The sequence below is a fragment of the Gymnoscopelus microlampas genome (assembly GCF_963454915.1).
Source record: "Gymnoscopelus microlampas genome assembly, chromosome: 21".
Taxonomy (NCBI): domain Eukaryota; kingdom Metazoa; phylum Chordata; class Actinopteri; order Myctophiformes; family Myctophidae; genus Gymnoscopelus; species Gymnoscopelus microlampas.
This window is the reverse complement of record NC_139958.1, coordinates 31,366,753-31,384,834: the sequence shown is the minus strand read 5'-3', so window position 1 is coordinate 31,384,834 and position 18,082 is coordinate 31,366,753. Positions and strand designations below refer to the sequence as shown.

At 40.6% G+C, this 18,082-nt stretch overlaps 1 protein-coding gene across 1 annotated transcript in view; it reads right to left on the bottom strand.

The window, feature by feature from the left end:
• Window positions 1-2,156: 2,156 nt before the first annotated feature.
• The window catches only part of LOC311037904 (galactose-specific lectin nattectin-like), a gene marked incomplete at its 5' end in the record, with an annotated part of 82,902 nt that continues 66,976 nt past the window's right edge, over window positions 2,157-18,082 (bottom strand). The window contains 6 exons of the mRNA XM_084047200.1: window positions 2,157-2,588; window positions 2,868-2,979; window positions 4,107-4,241; window positions 4,365-4,474; window positions 5,636-5,744; window positions 5,933-6,004. Of these exons, the coding sequence (XP_083903326.1) occupies window positions 2,512-2,588; window positions 2,868-2,979; window positions 4,107-4,241; window positions 4,365-4,474; window positions 5,636-5,744; window positions 5,933-6,004 (615 nt within the window). The 3' untranslated portion in view covers window positions 2,157-2,511. The remainder of the gene's footprint in view (window positions 2,589-2,867; window positions 2,980-4,106; window positions 4,242-4,364; window positions 4,475-5,635; window positions 5,745-5,932; window positions 6,005-18,082) is intronic.

Here is an 18,082-nt window from a genome sequence, read left to right as displayed (position 1 = left end):
GGTTTCTGACACTGTAAATGGGTTTCTGACCCAGTCGAGCTGCTATGATTTCTCTTTTCAATCGGGAAAGTATGTTTAGAAATTGGCAATATGGTTAACCAAGTGACCAACCACAATGGGTTTGAGTGTGGCTCTCTGTGCCTGCTCACTGGAAATGAATGCATCAAACCTTGTGCACAAAACCTCTTCCACAATTCTGCTTTCTTGAGAAAGCCATTGACTCTGTCGTACAGTTAAACAATTGTACAGTCCACATACTATCTCACTCACATAATCTCCGGGAACGGGCGTGCATTTAGCGGTCTGCACGTGATAAAGTTGATCACCTTGACAGCATTGTTCAAAACGGAATGAAGCTCGAAAACTTCGCCCGCTGTTGCCGAAGTTGCCGGTGCCGCGTATTATGAAGCACTGCCGCACCACAGGAAACAGGCTGTCGGCAGTTACCGGCGACGCCGTGTCTGACAACACTGCCGGAGAGTACACTCGCTCCTTCTGCCCCCATTTCCGAAAAACTGTCTTAGGGCATCCCACTATGTAAAACATACAGTATGACTAGCTAAGGACAAGAGGTATGCACATCTGTTATGGTTCAGTTGATATCATGGGGGTTGTTTGAGGACACGTAAAGCTGAAGGAAAATAGCTCCCAGAAAAAAAACGTTATTAGATCAGAGTACCACGTTTCGACCTACAGAGGTCATTGTCAGGTACAAACATCGAGACACCACAGAAAGAACTACAGAGGTTGTTTGAGGATAGACATTTATTATTCACCCTCCCTTCTAATAACCTCTGGGCAACAGGCGAGGCAACTTCGTAAACCGAGTCTGCATGCATGCACACACACAACTGGAGGACATCTGATCTTACACATGAAAGTAAGAGAGGCAATTCTGACAGTGACTTCAAACACTTTTGAAGATGGTACCTTACAAAAATAAAGGAAGATTAAAGGAAACACTGACCAAAGAGTGATCACCATCTTTCAAACAACGTATCAAACTTGGAAAAGTTATGGAAGACGTGAAATAGAGAATGCTCTCACTCTCTCTAGTACACGTTCTCTCTACCCCCCTCCCCCCTCCCCCCAACCCCCCCCCCCCCCCCCCCCCACACACACACAAACTGAAAATAGCTCTGGCAAGCTTAGTATACCTTCTTACTGCATGAATTAATAGTTCTTCATAATGAGTGTTGTACTGGTGCCAGGAGTGCAGGAAGTTTAACCAGAACATGCACTAGGAGCTCTGGACTGCTCATCTCCTCAACTAGAAAAAGTGCTCATCGGAGCACAGGTCTCCGCCAGGTCAGGTAGGTTATTGTGGCCTCCTGGTGGCACTATAATAGGCCAATGTGAAAAGGGTGCCATTTCTACTTAGGTCTTTCAATCGGACACTGCATTCATGATTTGAGGCATTTTGTTGCAAAAATGTGTTTAGCTAAATTAGACCTGCTGGTGGCGCTATAACAGGCCAATGTGAAAAGGGTGGCATTTCTTCCTCGGCCTAGTGGGAAGGTGCGCACAAAATTTCACGGAAATCACATGCTATCCTCAGAGCACACTAGCTATGACTTTGGTCTATGACCCTCTACAGATCTGGTCAATATAAATGACCATTGACCAGATCTGTAGAGGGCGCAGTGGAGTAAATAAAATAGTTTCCGTCGGCGGACACATTTTATTTTCTGCCCAAAACGTGTATTTTACAGAGAAGGTGGGGTGCTGAGAGGCTTCCCACCTCCAAGAACAGACTTTCAACAACACAAAACAGCCTTTGTTTTGGTGAGTACTAGTAGCAAAGTGGTTTTGTTGAGGAATGCACCTTTACATGCATGTCCTCATCCCAACTGAGGTGACTTTCGCTTCCCCCCTCCAACGCTGACCAGCGTGACTAAAGTGGAGTGATTAAGCGACTACAAAGGTATTTTATATTTTGGTGGGAATGCACCTTGAGACATGGAGGAGGGTCCATATGGTTCCATATGCACAGTCTCCGAGTTATGGGGGTCTGTGGCCTAATGTATACCAAACAAGGGGTTCTTGACTTTAAAAGCACTGGAATAGACCTTCTAGCAGAATCCAGTACAGCAATGTACAGGACTTCAAAATTGTAGATTCACTATGAATGACTCAGCCTGAATTATTTCGTGTATTTAAATGTTTTTTTTAATTATTTTATTGATGCAGGTAAAGACATTGAAGTTATAAGCAGCTTACAACAAACCATTTGTTCCATTCACGTTCCTCTCATTATCACCACAAGATCAGATGTCACTGTTAATGTCACCACAACACCTGTTAATGTCACTTGTCTCTTCATTCCTTCAGTAGCGTTACAGCGATAGTAAAGCAGTACAGTACTGTATATTGGACATGAGTATATTTTTAGATATAGGAGTCACACACACACGCACACACACACACAGACAGACAGACAGACAGACAGACATGCAATAATGTGTAATAGTGTGTAATTGTGCGTGCATGTGTGTGTAATCCCCATGTTATTCACTGGGCTTCAGCTTGTTTTTTGCAGACGGAGGCAAGTCTTTGCGCACAAGTATAATCGTCCCAAAGGTATTTATCTGTTATATAAATGCAAAGATAAAGTTGAGCATTAATTGTTAATGGAGTCACCAAACACATTCCCTCATAATATGGGATTGTTGTATAAAAAAGTTTGAGAACCCCTGCTCTAAAGCAAATATTACCATCAGAATATAGAGCTATTCAATGTATACAAAAAAGGATAAATTAATGAATTAATATTTTTTGCATAATATATATATATATATATATATATATATATATATATATATATATATATAATTTTAATTTATTTTATTCAGATTGTTGAGACTTACGTGGCCAGTTCACAAGCATGCAGTGCTGGCTTCTTGCATGGTTGTTAGGTTCTCCCTTGGCCCAGTCAGTGAAGGTCACTGGGCGACCGTCACTCCACAGCCAAACACCCTCCTAGATGACAATATAACTTTATATAAATCAATACAATAGAACATGTCACCATTTAGAGTTCTCAACCGGCCTGAAACGTAAACACATCCATGAGTGGACCGTAAATATAAAGACTCATCTAAGCTACTGCAAAGATCCAATCGGAACTTCCACAGTGCATGGTTTCCACATTTGTAAAAAAGTGAGCTTGAGCGAGCCCACTACTTATAATCCATTTATTCATCGGTTTGTTTTGCACAACAATCACACACCTTTGTAGTCGTTATTATTATCAAAAGAATAATGACTTAAGTGAAGTAAAAGTAGTCTTCATAAATATGTAAAAGAATTAGAGTAGACACTTTCTTACTCTTGTAAGAAAGTGTCTAGTGAAAAGTCTTCTCAACTACTGAGTTACTTCATAAGATCTAAGTTATTGTTTAAATAATCAGAATGTAATTGAAATGAGTAAAATATAAAGTTCTTGTCCAATAGAAGTAAACAAGATTGTCTCTCTGGGTGAATTAAAGGTAGGGTAAGTGATTTTATTGGCTAAAATAGTGTTAAATAGCTCTATATTCAGAATATAATATTTTCAATATAATTACATTTTTGCTTTTACTCCATTACATTTCTAAAAAGTAAAAAAAAAAAATCCTTCAGAAATATACTTCAAAACATTACTTAAGGAAATGCAACTGAGTAAATATAACTAATTAAGTTTCCCTCTGACAATGTCAGGACAATAGATACCATTTTGTGTTGTATAGTACAGTAGGTGTATGTTGACATTCAGGTACAGTATCAGTGTAAATGGTAAATGGTAAATGGTGCATTTATATAGCGCTTCTATCCGAAGCGCTTTACATTGATTGTGCCATTAACCCATTCACACACACTTTCATACACCGATGGCGGAGGAAACCATGCAAGGCACCAACCTGCTCATCGGGAGCAATTAGGGGTTCAGCGTCTTGCTCAAGGACACTTCGACACTAACTCTAGGGGAGCGCCCCAGCCCGGGATCGAACTGGGAACCTTGCGGTTTTCCAGTTCACTCTACCCAGCCACTCTACCCCTGAGCCACTGCCGCCCCCGGCAGTGTAATAGGAGGTAAAGTTTTATCAAACAGTGTATTGTTACTGTACCTTTGTTGCATCGTAGCCTCCAACCCACGTGTGAGTCATTCTACCAGTTGTGGAACGTATCAGGGCTTGAATGAATGTGTACTCTGCTTTGTTCTGTATGGATGCTAGGTTTCCCCCCCGAGACAAACACCTTTTCTACAGAACAGTATAAACAGAAGACAAGAATGACTATTTGTTAAATAGATGGACAGACTGACTGACTGACTGACTGACTGACTGTTTCATGTATTTCAGAATATGTTTGTTAATTCTTATTACCTCTGCATCAGCCCAAGCCATCGTAGTTCTTTCAAATTTGTAACAGTTACCAAGCAAGTCTTTCCATCCATTTGGGCATTTTGTGCATCTCTTAACGACCACATGCTCTCCTGAAAAGACAACGGACACTTGAAGTCAACTGTTTGAAAGCAGCAACAACAACAACAGCAACAGCAACAACAGCAATTAATTCCTAGTCCATACATGCATTTCCACACACGGTCAATGACTACATATCCCATAGAACCACGATATTGCATATCACGGTATATTGCATATACCGCGTTGCCACCCATCCGAGCTATGTGGCCGTAACCGTGACTACATGATCTATGGTGTTGCCATCAAAGAGGTATAATATAACTAGAGGGCGGATTGCCCTGCCCCCAGCTATCATTTCAATTAATGTGCTCAGTGGCGTTTTGAAGCACCCGGAAGCTTGCCGGAAGTAGAATTATTGGTTCGATTTTGACCACACATAGAGTTATGAGCATGCGCACTAGTGTCCTTTTTGCGTTCTACGGCAGACCGTGTGTCAAGGATTGAACGCGAGATATTTATTAAATACACTCGAGAAGCCTATGTATATGTAAATGCATATGTATTTATGTATAATATGTTTACATATTTATATCTATATATATATAAATATCTCTCAGTATGTTTTGCTCGCGCATGTATTTCTCCCCGCCTGCAGTTCCAGCTTTGGCCACTGGGGTGGCGGCTTCAATGTTTCTCAGCAACTCTGGGGGCTTGGTTGCCATCCATCCGAGCTATTTTCACTACATATCCTTTGGTGAAAATGCTGTGGTGAAAATGCTAATGAACAACATAATAAATATGGGGAAAAGTTACAAATAAACGTCCTCACTCCATGATATGCCAATGATCAACACCCATGTGCAAGTTCAGATTGTTTGGTCAACCTATCTGAGTAGAAAAATGGATGACAACGAACGGATGGATGGCCCTTGCTCTCACTCTCACTCTCACTCTCACTCACACACACACAAGCGCGCACAGACACACACACACGCACACAAGCACGCACGCACGCACGCACGCACGCACGCACGCACGCACGCACGCACGCACGCACGCACGCACGCACGCACGCACGCACGCACGCACGCACGCACGCACGCACGCACGCACGCACGCACACACACACACACACACACACACACACACACACACACACACACACACACACACACACACACACACACACACACACACACACACACACACACACACACACACACACACACCTGCAGTAGGAGCAGCAGCAGTCAGAGCCATCACAGCACAGATAACTAGAGACAAGCTCAGCATCCTCTTGTTCATGATGATGATGAAGATGACGAAGAAGATGATTTCCTTCAGTAAAAGAAACAGACATGTTAGAGGAGAGGAGAGAAGAGAAGAGAAGAGAAGAGAAGAGAAGAGAAGAGAAGAGAAGAGAAGAGAAGAGAAGAGAAGAGAAGAGAAGAGAAGAGAAGAGGAGAGGAGAGGAGAGGAGAGGAGAGGAGAGGAGAGGAGAGGAGAGGAGAGGAGAGGAGTCAAACCTTCAGTAGAATGATGTGTTGTGGTTCTTCCTGTGTTGAAGTGTTGAATATCAGAAACAGTAGCTCTTGTTGCTTATATACACTTCATGTGAGTGTGAAATTGGACACACTTTCACATGATCAGAATACAGAGGGGAATGCAGATGAGCAGGACATGTCAATTATATCCCTGGTGTTTCTAACCATGAGAACATTTGGCATGCGTAGAAAAGGTCGCAAAGCAAAACCTGTACTTATTATCTTGGTGGAAAACCCCACTCTGCCATTAGTTCCTTGTTCCTTGTTCCTTGCATTTTCTGTGCCAGCGTGGCACAAGACATAATGTACCATGAGAGAGAGAGAGAGAGAGAGAGAGAGAGAGAGAGAGAGAGAGAGAGAGAGAGAGAGAGAGAGAGATTTTTGTTGTTGTATTGCAGTAGTAATGTGTCGTTGTCACAAAATCCCAGGTACACCTGGTCTTGTAAATATAAAAATGATCCAAAGTGCTTTACATTAATCCATTCACACACTGAAGGCAGAGGAAACCATGCAAGGCACCAAACTGCTCATCAGGAGCAGTTAGGGGTTCAGTGCCTTGCTCAAGGACACTTCGACACTAATATAACACAGGGGGAATCAAACCGTGATCGTTCCGGGTTCTCAAGCGGCCACTCTACCCCCTGAGCCACTCCCACCCCCGACTTATGTCGCGGAACACCATGGGAACCACTGCTCTATACCAAACGTACTTTGTTCTATTCCATGGGCACACCTTAAACCTATCATTAGGCAATGAAAAATAAAAGCGAAATAAAAGCATTTTCAATTATTTTAAAAAATAGTGAAAAGAACACGTTCCATCCTCCTCTCCTCTCCTCTCCTCTCCTCTCCTCTCCTCTCCTCTCCTCTCCTCTCCACACACAAACAGCCCTGCACAATCACGCACACTACTACAGTATGTGTCCGCATTATGAGCAAATGTGCAGTGTGCTGTAGCGATATACCATACAGTCTGTGTGCTGTTTGCAGACCATGTGGCAGGCAGCCCCCTATTCTCATGGCAGACCATTGAAGAATGTTTGTGCCAAGTTTGGTGCGGATTGGAGCAACAGGAAAGTTAGGGAAAATCTCAAAATGTCAATACAGTAATGCATTGATATTAAAAAATAAATTGAACTTTGTAATATGTACTTTTGAACACTTACAGAAAGTTTAAAAGCAGGTACTTTTGAACACTTATATTTAAAGGTAGGTGATATTTTTTGGCTAAAACAAAACTTTTTTTTCCAAAAGGTTACCCAGTAGCAAGCACAGTCAGGACCCGGACGAATCAGTGACGTCGCGATTGGGGCTAGATCCAGTCAAACCAAGACTAGTCAGATCTGGCCCAGAATATCACCTGATTTCAACCAAAATAATTCCTGACCACGAAGATGGACGTCCTGGATGAATCAGAGAGAGTCCGATCGAGGCCAGATCAAGTCAAATCATAACTAGTCAGATCTGGCCCAGAATATAACTTTATTTCAACTAGCATAAATCCCACAGACAGAATACTTTGCCACTGAAAACTACTCATAATTAAATAGTTGTAATATTGGTCAAATCACATATTTTTCAATCCTGGTCTGTTATTATTGAAAATCTGATCAATTGACAGTCTTACTAGCCTTACTATCAACTAATTGTGTTGATTTACAAGCTGTTGTCATAGGCATAAAACAACATTCTGAAATCGCGAGGACAACACTGCATCTGGTGTCTGCATAGGTGCAGTGGCATAGCCTACCTTCAGAGGGAATGCAGATGAGCAGGACATGTCAATTATATCCCTGGTGTTTCTAACCATGAGAACATTTGGCATGCGTGACTTAAAACCTGCCAAGAGTTTATATGCAAAACCTGTACTGGTGGAAAACCCCATTAGTTCCTTGTCACCATTATGGAACATTATGGAGTTGGAGGGAGTTCTGTTTTTAAGTCAGTAAATAAAGAGTATGATGTGGACTGGATATAAACATAAACCTTGGTTCCATGACTGGATCTGATTACGCTGTAGTAAGTTTAGTAGAATGTGTTTTACATTTTCATGACAATCATAATTTTTTTTATGTGATGGCCATATAGTTTGGAATTTATTTTTATAGCATTTAACCACTCAAAGTCCTGTATACCTTTGTCATATGATGAATAATGAAAAGGCCAATCTACGTACAAGCTCATGAGTCCTGTAGATTGACTTGTTTAGCTTTTTTAAATGAAAAAAAATAAAATATATATATATATTAAATGTTTTTTTTTAAACAGTGGTGCCGTGAAACAAGCCCAGGTTTGCAGAGAGAGAGAGAGAGAGAGAGAGAGAGAGAGAGAGAGAGAGAGAGAGAGAGAGAGAGAGAGAGAGAGAGAGAGAGAGAGAGAGAGAGAGAGAGAGAGAGAGAGAGAGAGAGAGAGAGAGAGAGAGAGAGAGAGAGAGAGAGAGAAGAGAGAGAGAGAGAGAGAGAGAGAGAGAGAGAGAGAGAGAGAGAGAGAGAGGAGAGAGAGAGATTCTTTGAGAAAGAGTTTCAAAGTGTCCAAAAATAACAATATTTAACTATAAATAACACTCCACAATCATAAGCAGTGGAAACCCTTGATCCACAGCCTGCGGTCCACAATCACCATCAAACCTCCAGCTTATACATTTGCTCACCTCTGATCAAAGTTAGGAGCCCTTGCATGAACCTAGTTGTGACACTGCATTCTTTAAATCCAGTCATGCCAGTCAGAAGATTTCTCATCAAGATACAGTATCACCGTAATGGAAAGAAACCACAACTATATAAGCTGACCTCAAGTAACACTGTCCTCCGATAATAACCATATGACCCGCACCCAAATGACCCTTTGCTCATGTAATGTGTGATGGAAGCACTAACTGTACTGATAAGAACCAATTATTGAAATCCCAAATACGGAATAGACCACATTTGTAGTAGTAGTCTTAGCCTCCTGGCAGTCTTCAGGTTTTCTTCAGAATAGGTAACCTCTTTAACCCTGGCATCCCCATTTTGGGCATGTCATTATAGGCGAAGTAAATATATACATAATTAGAAACATTTCTGAAATGTTTTGAAAATACCAGATCTACAATCTCTCAACATGTCATGATGTACTGTATTGTGTTGTGAGCTTGTAGATTGGCTTTTAAAACAATGGCTTATATTTATTTGTTATTCAGTGGTTAATGCAGATATACTATCATTGTAAAATGTCTAGCACATTGGCATAGACAATATGGCACATTATGAGTTAATTATGTATTTCTGGTAAAAAAAACAAATACAATATTGATCACATATTTTGTATGTCTGTGGCAAAAATAGTATATCGATGAAAATGTCCATCACAAGCTTGCATGGTGATGATCCCTGACCCTAACATATTGCTGGCTTACTAACAACATACATGCATGCACACTGATCAACGTGTTTGTGCACTGAACACGTGTGTTTCTATGATAATAAATACAATAGCGAAACCAAATAATATTAGTTTTAATTACAGTAAGAACGTGTACCATTAAAGCCAGGATTATGTTCTTAATCGGAGTTGATAGCAGGAGTAAAACTAGAAAAAGTGCTCCTCGGAGCACAGGTGTCCGCCAGGTCAGGTACGTTATTGTAGCCACCTGGTGGCGCTATAATAGGCCAATGTGAAAAGGGTGCCATTTCTTCCTCGGGCTAGTGGGAATGTGCGTGCATTCATGATTTGAGGCATTTTGTTGCAAAAATATGTTTTGGTAAATTAGAGCTGCTGGTGGCGCTATAACAGGCCAATGTGAAAAGGGTGGCATTTCTTCCTCGGCCTAGTGGGAATGTGCGTGCAAGTTTTCACGGAAATCCACGCTGTGTTCGTGATTTGAGACATTTTGTTCAAAACGGACCAATCCTGCAAACTTTGGAAGCCAACCTTAGCTAATCAGGATGGAATATGAAATATCGGACAGATCCGTCTTGATCACATGAACATAGAGATACTGTGTACCGATTTGCGTCATGTTTGGATAAAATCTGTAGGAGTAAATAGGTTTGGCCCAGGTGAAAAAAAAACCTCTGGGTCAGAGGTTCTGAATTGGCATCCAGGGAGTGTGTGTGCACAGTTTCGCAGCGACCGGGCCAACGGCGGAGACAACAATAAGGAGGACTGAAGCAACTGTTTGTTGATGTTCACAATGCACACCGTGGGTCTTTCTTGGCACAGACACTGTTTTCAAACTTGAGAACATGTCAGGCCACATATTCAGCCGACTTACTAATGACTGGCTGAATGTCTGGTGGTGTTGGGGGTATAATGGCTGCCGCTGTTGTTCAATTACATCAATTATAATAGCTGAAAATACATGTTCAACTGTCTCCGACTGCAAGGGAAAAGGTCACAATGACGTACATTAATTAAAGATTTTCTTTAAATGTAGATATGAGAAAGCCTTTTTGTAGGCTGTAGCAATCTGCAAATAATGTGTAAGTGTGATACATTATTTTGAATAGAGAGAAGAGGAAGCGCTGAGTGGGTCTGTAATGATCAGAAACTGAAAACAGGTGCTCTCTGGAGAGGGTTCAATTGTACAGTAGGTCAACACATTTAAATTCCTTCCCTTGTACTAGAAGTAGTAGGCTGACATCCAAGTAAGAAAAACAGGTGAACTTAAGAAAGATCCAAGGCACTCCGCTCAGTTGAGTTTTAAAAAAGCCTTTATTTTGTCACATGGGAGTGGGACCAACGCGTTTCGGCTCAAGGGCCTTCATCAGGGTCCCTGTTGAATAGGGATTTATTGGGAATTACCACATGGATTTGATCTGGTAACCTGGAGATTGAAAGTGTGCTCTTGCATAAATTGTCCTTGCAACCTCGTAAACAGTTGTGACAGTACTGGACGTTGTACGTTTGCTGCAAACCACTGATACATTGCATCTCAATGTTTATAGGCAGGTGTGCCTTCAGCAAGTGGCCACACCAAGTGGTGTGAAATGCTGACGATAAGTAACGTTCCAGTTGCATACTGATGAGCACAGAATCCCCACACAGTGACACAACACAGCACAGCATAGTACAAAAGTTAACATACAATGTTTTGGGGCTTAAGAAACATCCACTTTCTACTTATCTAATGATTTTCAGAAATGTACAGTGCCATCGTTTTCTCCGGTGACCATGCTTGTACTCTGTTAGGAATTGAAACAGTGCAACCAAAGTATATGGTGTATGTTCAAATTTAGTTCAATGGCAATATGGTGAACCGAACAGGGTGTGGGTAATCGTGGTAGTGGACCTTCTGGCCTACTCACTACACTTTAAGCCATTATTAATTGTTATTAAGCCATGTAATGAGTTGCTCAACGCTTTCTGTTAGATATGGCCATTGCATCAATAATCTATTGAAAGCATGAGTAAAAGGATGAGCGATAACATCAAACATGGGCACTGTGTGCACGTGTGTCTGCCAGCTCTGTGGCTGTGCATTTGAAACACCCCCTTGATGGGAAGAGAGACTGAGAAATACAGGGGACAAGAGAGGGATGGTGGAGATATAAGGATGAAAAAGCGCAATAGAGATTGCAGATAGTGAACAGAAAATAAACAGCTATCAACCTAATATGGGTGACCGTGTGATATTAAAACATTAGTCGGTTGACTGAAACAACACATCCTATCTCCTCTACACAAGAAAGTGGCAAACTGCAGCAAGCTGTCATTATTAAACTTGATATTCATTTGTTCCCTGTTCTGCTCCTCTGGGTGCCAAGGCAGAGATTAGGATTCAGTGACAGATGTTAATCTTTTCCACTGTGCCCACAGTTGAGATGAAACCCACATGATAAACTAAAATAGGGAGAGAGAAGAAAATGAGAATAGCAGGGCGGAGAGAAACAAAGAATAGTAAATACAGGAGGTTGTTGGTGTCTCAACTTAAATTGCATCTGAACACTTGGCTTGAAATAGTAAACATGCACACATGATATGATAGTTGAGTGTCATATTAAACATCCACACAACTCTGAGTGAAAATAAACATTCAATAACAAAGAAAATCTACTTAGAAAACGGTGTGTGTGTGAGCTAAACTTAAATGACGAAATTTCACATTTTAATTGAACTGATTAATAGGATATTTTTAGATTATTACTATTATGAACAACGTGTAAGACCCTAAATGACATAGTTCGAAAGGCCATTGTTTGTCTGTTGGAGTTGTCTGGAGAGTTTTTGGAGAAGGATTAAGCAGGGGAGCTGTTGCTGTGAAAGCTGAATCCTGCTTAGCCTCAACTTTCTTCCCCTTACATCAAAAAGCACAAATTGTGTGGCTAAGTCAAGACAGGCAGATTTCACAGAGCAAGCTTTCTTAGAGACTAAACATTAAATTAAAAATAAAAATAACATCGGACCAACTAAGCATTTTCATGCTAAAGAAAGGCTCCAGTCTACCTGAAATGGTGGTCTTGTGGCGATAAATTAACCAAAGTTAATCTGGACTTAAAAAAAACAAAGAATTATGACAGTAATTACTCTTCTATCCACCACTGCAAATGATAATCATTGCTAGTTATAATAGAAACCTAGTATGGGACCTCTTCTCTAATAAGGTTAGGTACTAATCACCCACCCATAATTTGGTCTATACATTTCAGCTATGCCTTTATTAATCCTATGGGCTGATTGACTATAGCAACACCATACCTTTTTATGGCTGGATATTAGCATATGTGTAGTTTCTGCTAATATCAGGGGAGTTGCTTATACCCACTGTATTAATTCACCACAGAGCAGGTAATTAAACTACTTCCACAACTCTAATACTGTTATCATATTCACAAAACGTATAACTCAGAAAGTATTAATGAAAGTAATATGTTGTTTTTCCTTGTGTGGGACGGGCTTTTTGCCCGCATGACTAATGAAGCCATTAAGCAAATACATCTGCCGGGAGCATTTTATTGGTAGCAAAGCTTTCCCTGTGACAGTCAATTAGAGGTCAAGAGACGGCCTCTGTAACTGTCTCTGGTATAAATAAATCACAGCAATGGCCACATAAGCACTGATGGGTCATCAGGGGTCAATGACCGTGGATTATTTGAGCAATTATTTCAGCAGAGGTAGATCAGACAAATGGACACATTGCTTTGAGAAAATGAGTGGGGGTGGTTTGACTTGCTGTGAATGAATTCACTTTCACTTTCAAACATGTGTGGGGTCATTTTAACATCTATTCAGGCTTTTGTGAGCATCCCAGACAGTGTTTAAGTTGCTTTATTCAGTATTTTGATATTTGCTATTCATTTTATCAGACATGCCCCTTTCCTACACAAATCCATTGTAACTTAAAACTTGTTAGATTCATTGTAAACACCCGTCCTTGGTTCTGGTGACTGATATTGTCCTAATAATGCGTGAGGGGGCCGTAATGTTTTTGAAAGTAAAAATATCCCTTTAATGCTAGCCAGCCACACCAGAATGTAACTGAGCTGCTATTGTTTTATTTAGTTTAGCCTAAAAAAGCCATCTCATGGTGATTTTACTGAAGTCAATGGTACATTTCAATCCCTAAGCAAATCAGAGGAACAGGTGGCTCAGATATTTTAATTTTTTCCATGAAACATGAACAGAATTCTTTACGACATTTGGATGCCAAGTACTATATTGCAGAAAACACTTTTATATTGAACAAAAAATCAATGCAGGGTAGCCTTGTAGAATGCAGTGGCTAAAGATAAGGAAGCCTGAGGCCTGGTTAATGTGGTGAACAAGGACAAGTCACCTTTTGTTTCTAAAACAAAGGTGTTCTGTGGTTGGTAACAACAACCACCGGCAGCTGGCTAATCTCTTTGTCTGAAAGGGAATAAAAGGGAAATGAAAAACGAAAATAAAGACTAAAATGAAGTGGACCAGAACTAAATTGAGATGAATAAGGCCACTTATATGCCAGTATAAATATCCCTAAGGTATTGGACTTCCAAGCTACTCTGACTGCTTTTAAAATGAAAAACTGTACTCATGGTCGGCAGTCTATTGTGCTGGCTCACTGGATACAGTTGGCTCTCCATTGGCGTGGTCACCATGGCCGCAGCACCGTTTCTCTCCTGTTGTACTTCTCATACACGTGACAAGCCAGTGGACGGTCTGGGTCCATGACTTGTAGAGGCTACAACAAACAAAATGATAATTGGAATAATGTTCTTCCATCTTTATTTATCATACACATTTGACCCAATAATGCATACTAGATGGCAATTAAAAGAGAGAACAACATTTTAAAGGTACCAGCATTTAATTATACATTATAGCAGAGATACATATTTGTAGCCTATATAAGTTCCTCGAGACAAATATTTTATTTTATTATTTTTATTTTTAATTACTGTTACTATCTAAGTAAGATATGGTACTCAGGTAATATGAAACCCCATATTTTTTATTAAACCAAGTAGGCCTATGCTTTATCATAACATAACTACATGTCTGGCATTTTTAATAAACCAAACCGCTTGAAAATTGGTTGAAAGTTCGGAGACTTACGATGATTTGGAACCGGAGATGGACATGCAATAGGAGGCACAGCTTTCCCTGAACAATAATGTGGCCGCATTGATACATCTCTGCAATGAACAGCAGTGGCCAATGCAGAGACAGAGAGAGAAAAGAGCGAGAGCCTAGGGGAATAAATGTCCAGGAATAAATGTCCAGGAATAAATGTCCATGGGCTGGAGAACATGGCCAGAGTGGCCAGTAGCTAATGACGAAAGGGTGCTGAAGTGGGCAGAGGAGACCATGACATAATAATGCTGTAGCTTTCAAGTAGCCAAGACACATTTTTCAGCATCTAGCTGGGTAGCTTGACTTCTACAAGGGCTGCAACTACTACACTTGCTTTCTCTAGGCTCAAACAGCTCCTGCATGCAGCTTGGAAGTGACTTACTGTGTTTCTTGTACATTATTGCAGCGTTGTTGAGGTTGACTAAATCTTGGTGGTGCAAACATTTTAAGAATAGCACATATTTGCTCACATTTGCATCACATTGAGCTTGTAGATCTGCAAATTTAACTATTTTTGAAATATTTTGACATTTTTTAAAACGTTTTGTCTATAATGACATGGGCGAAATATTGATTATTAATTGATTATTAAATTATTTAAAAAATGGAATCAATTTCAATTAGTTTTATTAATTGAGAAAAGACACAGAGGCCAACCAGGTGCTCACAGGAGATAAAAAAAAGTCTTAGAGGTATATGGTGTTTCTAGGATCAGCGGGACTTTAAAAAAGAAGAGATCCGAGCAGTCAAAAACTGTGGAGGAGAGGAAGTCATTTTTATAGATTTTTAAGGCATTTTTATAGAATACAATTTGTTTTAACTTGACTTCCTCTCCTTCACATTGTTTGAGTGCTCGGATCTCTTCTTATTCTTTTTTATAGCTTGATTAACTGTTCCTACTACGTTACATTTTCAGTGGCTCATCACTATAAAACAGCACAACAGATTTTGGTGCCAAAGAAAATTCTCCATCCATTTGTATATTTTACAGTCCATGTTTTATTCAATCACTCAATGTCATAACATCCTCAACAAACTACATTTGAGGGAAGATGTTTTTAATAAGTCTGAGAGAGGAGAAGGACTGTTTTATAGAAAACGTCTCCTGGTAGAAGACAAAGCAATCTTAAGCTCCAGGCAAAGCACTGGAAAAATGTCAGGGATGTGTTGACAGGGGGTGTGGGGGTGGCAGTGGGGGTGGCAGTGCCACTTGAAGTTTCTTCATACAATGGACAGAAGTTTGTCAACAATAACTTTTTCAAAATGAGGGCATAACTGATTTCCTCGTTTTGTGCGTTGAGCACTCTCATGCAAATCACTGACGTTCAAAGTGGGGAAATCAGTTCATAAAATGCACACGGGAAGGAAATCAGTAGAACAAGAAATGATCCATTATGCATTATTGCTCCCACTGTGTGCCTTCAAAGATTAATCATTGCCATTAAGTACCTAGAGAGTATAGGGAGGAGAGCACTCGACAAAATAAAACACATTTCTCATCAGGATGAAAACCATGAATTATAGATAATAACCTTTACAGATGCTGGGTTTGGACTGAAGTGCTCCAATGCTAACAGACTTTTGTACTCACCAATGGTGGAAGAAGTTCTGTTGTCCAACAAGGACAAGGACAGAAAAGGAATGACTACAATTACGCAAGCTCTGTGCCCTTAGAAACAACACAAAATACCATTCCTACATTTGCAAGGCACACTCCAACCTGATTGTACATTGCTACTCATGAAGCATGGGCATGAACATGAACATGAACACGCATGCACACGCATACGCACGCACGCACGCACGCACGCACACACACACACACACACACACACACACACACACACACACACACACACACACACACACACACACACACACACACACACACTGACACTTGCATCACACATCCGGTGGAATGTAAAGCTGTCTTCAGAGAAAACAAATTCTGACTTTGTAACATTACATGTTCCGTGTAGCCACTTTGTTCCACTCCACGTGGTCCGTTGAACACCAGACAGTACTTATAAATAAATCAATGGTTCTCAAACTGGGGTTCCAGGGACCCTCTGGGTTGGTATTCCAAATGGCCCCTTACAGGTCTGTAACTCCGAGGGTGTACAAATTAAACCAGTGCCTTTTGTACACCCTCAGAGTTATGGGGGTCCTTGAAATTAAAATGTTTGAGAACCACTGTTATGAGTAATCCACCATGAACCAGGGAACACCATAATACCAGAGTGTTGTGTTACAAGCTAAGCAGTGAGTACACTGTGACCCGGTGAACTCCATAGTAGTAGACACTAGACAGGGTGTCCACAGTGCCTCAACTCTATTACATTTTTTTTGTTTTATGATACAAAGCCGCATTTTGAGAATGAAATGCACAGAGAGCTACAGCTTATTCTCTTGAAAACCTGCAATACTATTGTATGCCTGTGCCATGTCATACTTTAGCAGTATCATGTACAATGAAAATAAGAAGCAGTTCAGAGCAGTATGATGAGTTTGGGAAACACATGCTTACATGCAGTATAGTATGTCTTGGTCTTCATAGTTTGTGCAGAGAAAAACTGAGGTTCATGAATTGCTCATACAGTATATTTGACATTTCTTTTTTTTAAATAGTTTTTTTTTGTGATATTTTTAGGCCATGTCTACTACTGAGCACCTGGCAATGCAGTCTCTTCCAATTATTGCACCAATCCTTTTATCCAAATCCAACGGCTTCACTCCACCTGTGGCTATTAAACTGTGCCTACTGGAAAACCTTTATTTCAGAGCTTGCAGCAAAGAACTAACCATTTTAAACGGCAAAATAATTGGCGTTTGAGCTTGTGTATATTTAGTGCTGTTCCTGCACAAAAAAAGAAAGAAGAAGAAAAAAACTTCCAGCACTGTTTAATCCCGTTCTTATTGTTCAAACGGCAGTGTTGTGTTTTGAATGGGAGAGAACAAAGCATTTGAAGCTTTTTTTTTTACCCAGGGATTAGTGGGGATAAATTAATTATGATAAAAAGCTCACATACTGTTTAAGCCACTGTACAGAATACATTACAAGATAACTGGGCTCAACATATCAAAACCAATTCAGAGAAGAAGGGGTCAATGTGAATCAAAGCAAAGTGCTTGTCAACAACAAGGCTCTTACACACCAATTTACGAATTGAAGACCTTATTAAATTAACATATAAAAGCAAATACAAGCATTTACCCTTCACCTACCCCTCTGGGTGTAGAGGTCATGCATTGTCTGCAGGGAATACAGATAGAATCAGGGAGAAATTGAAGATGGCTGTGAAGGCCTTCTTCCAGCTGGTTTGTGCACGGCACACCTTGAGGTCTCGACCAGGGATGTCATCTGGGCCAGGTGCCTTTTGTGGGTTACTCCTTTTGATGTCACAGCCAATGTCACTGCCACCCCCATGTTTCCTGTTCCGGTAAATCTTTCCGTAGCTTCATTTGATTGGCTCGGCAGCAGATTTGAACAGGAAACACACTTAAAGGTGTCATTTGTGTTTCCCATTCAAATCTGCAGCCGAGCCAATTAACAAACAAAGCTATGGGACACTGAACCGGAACAGGACACGGGTATGCCTCCTT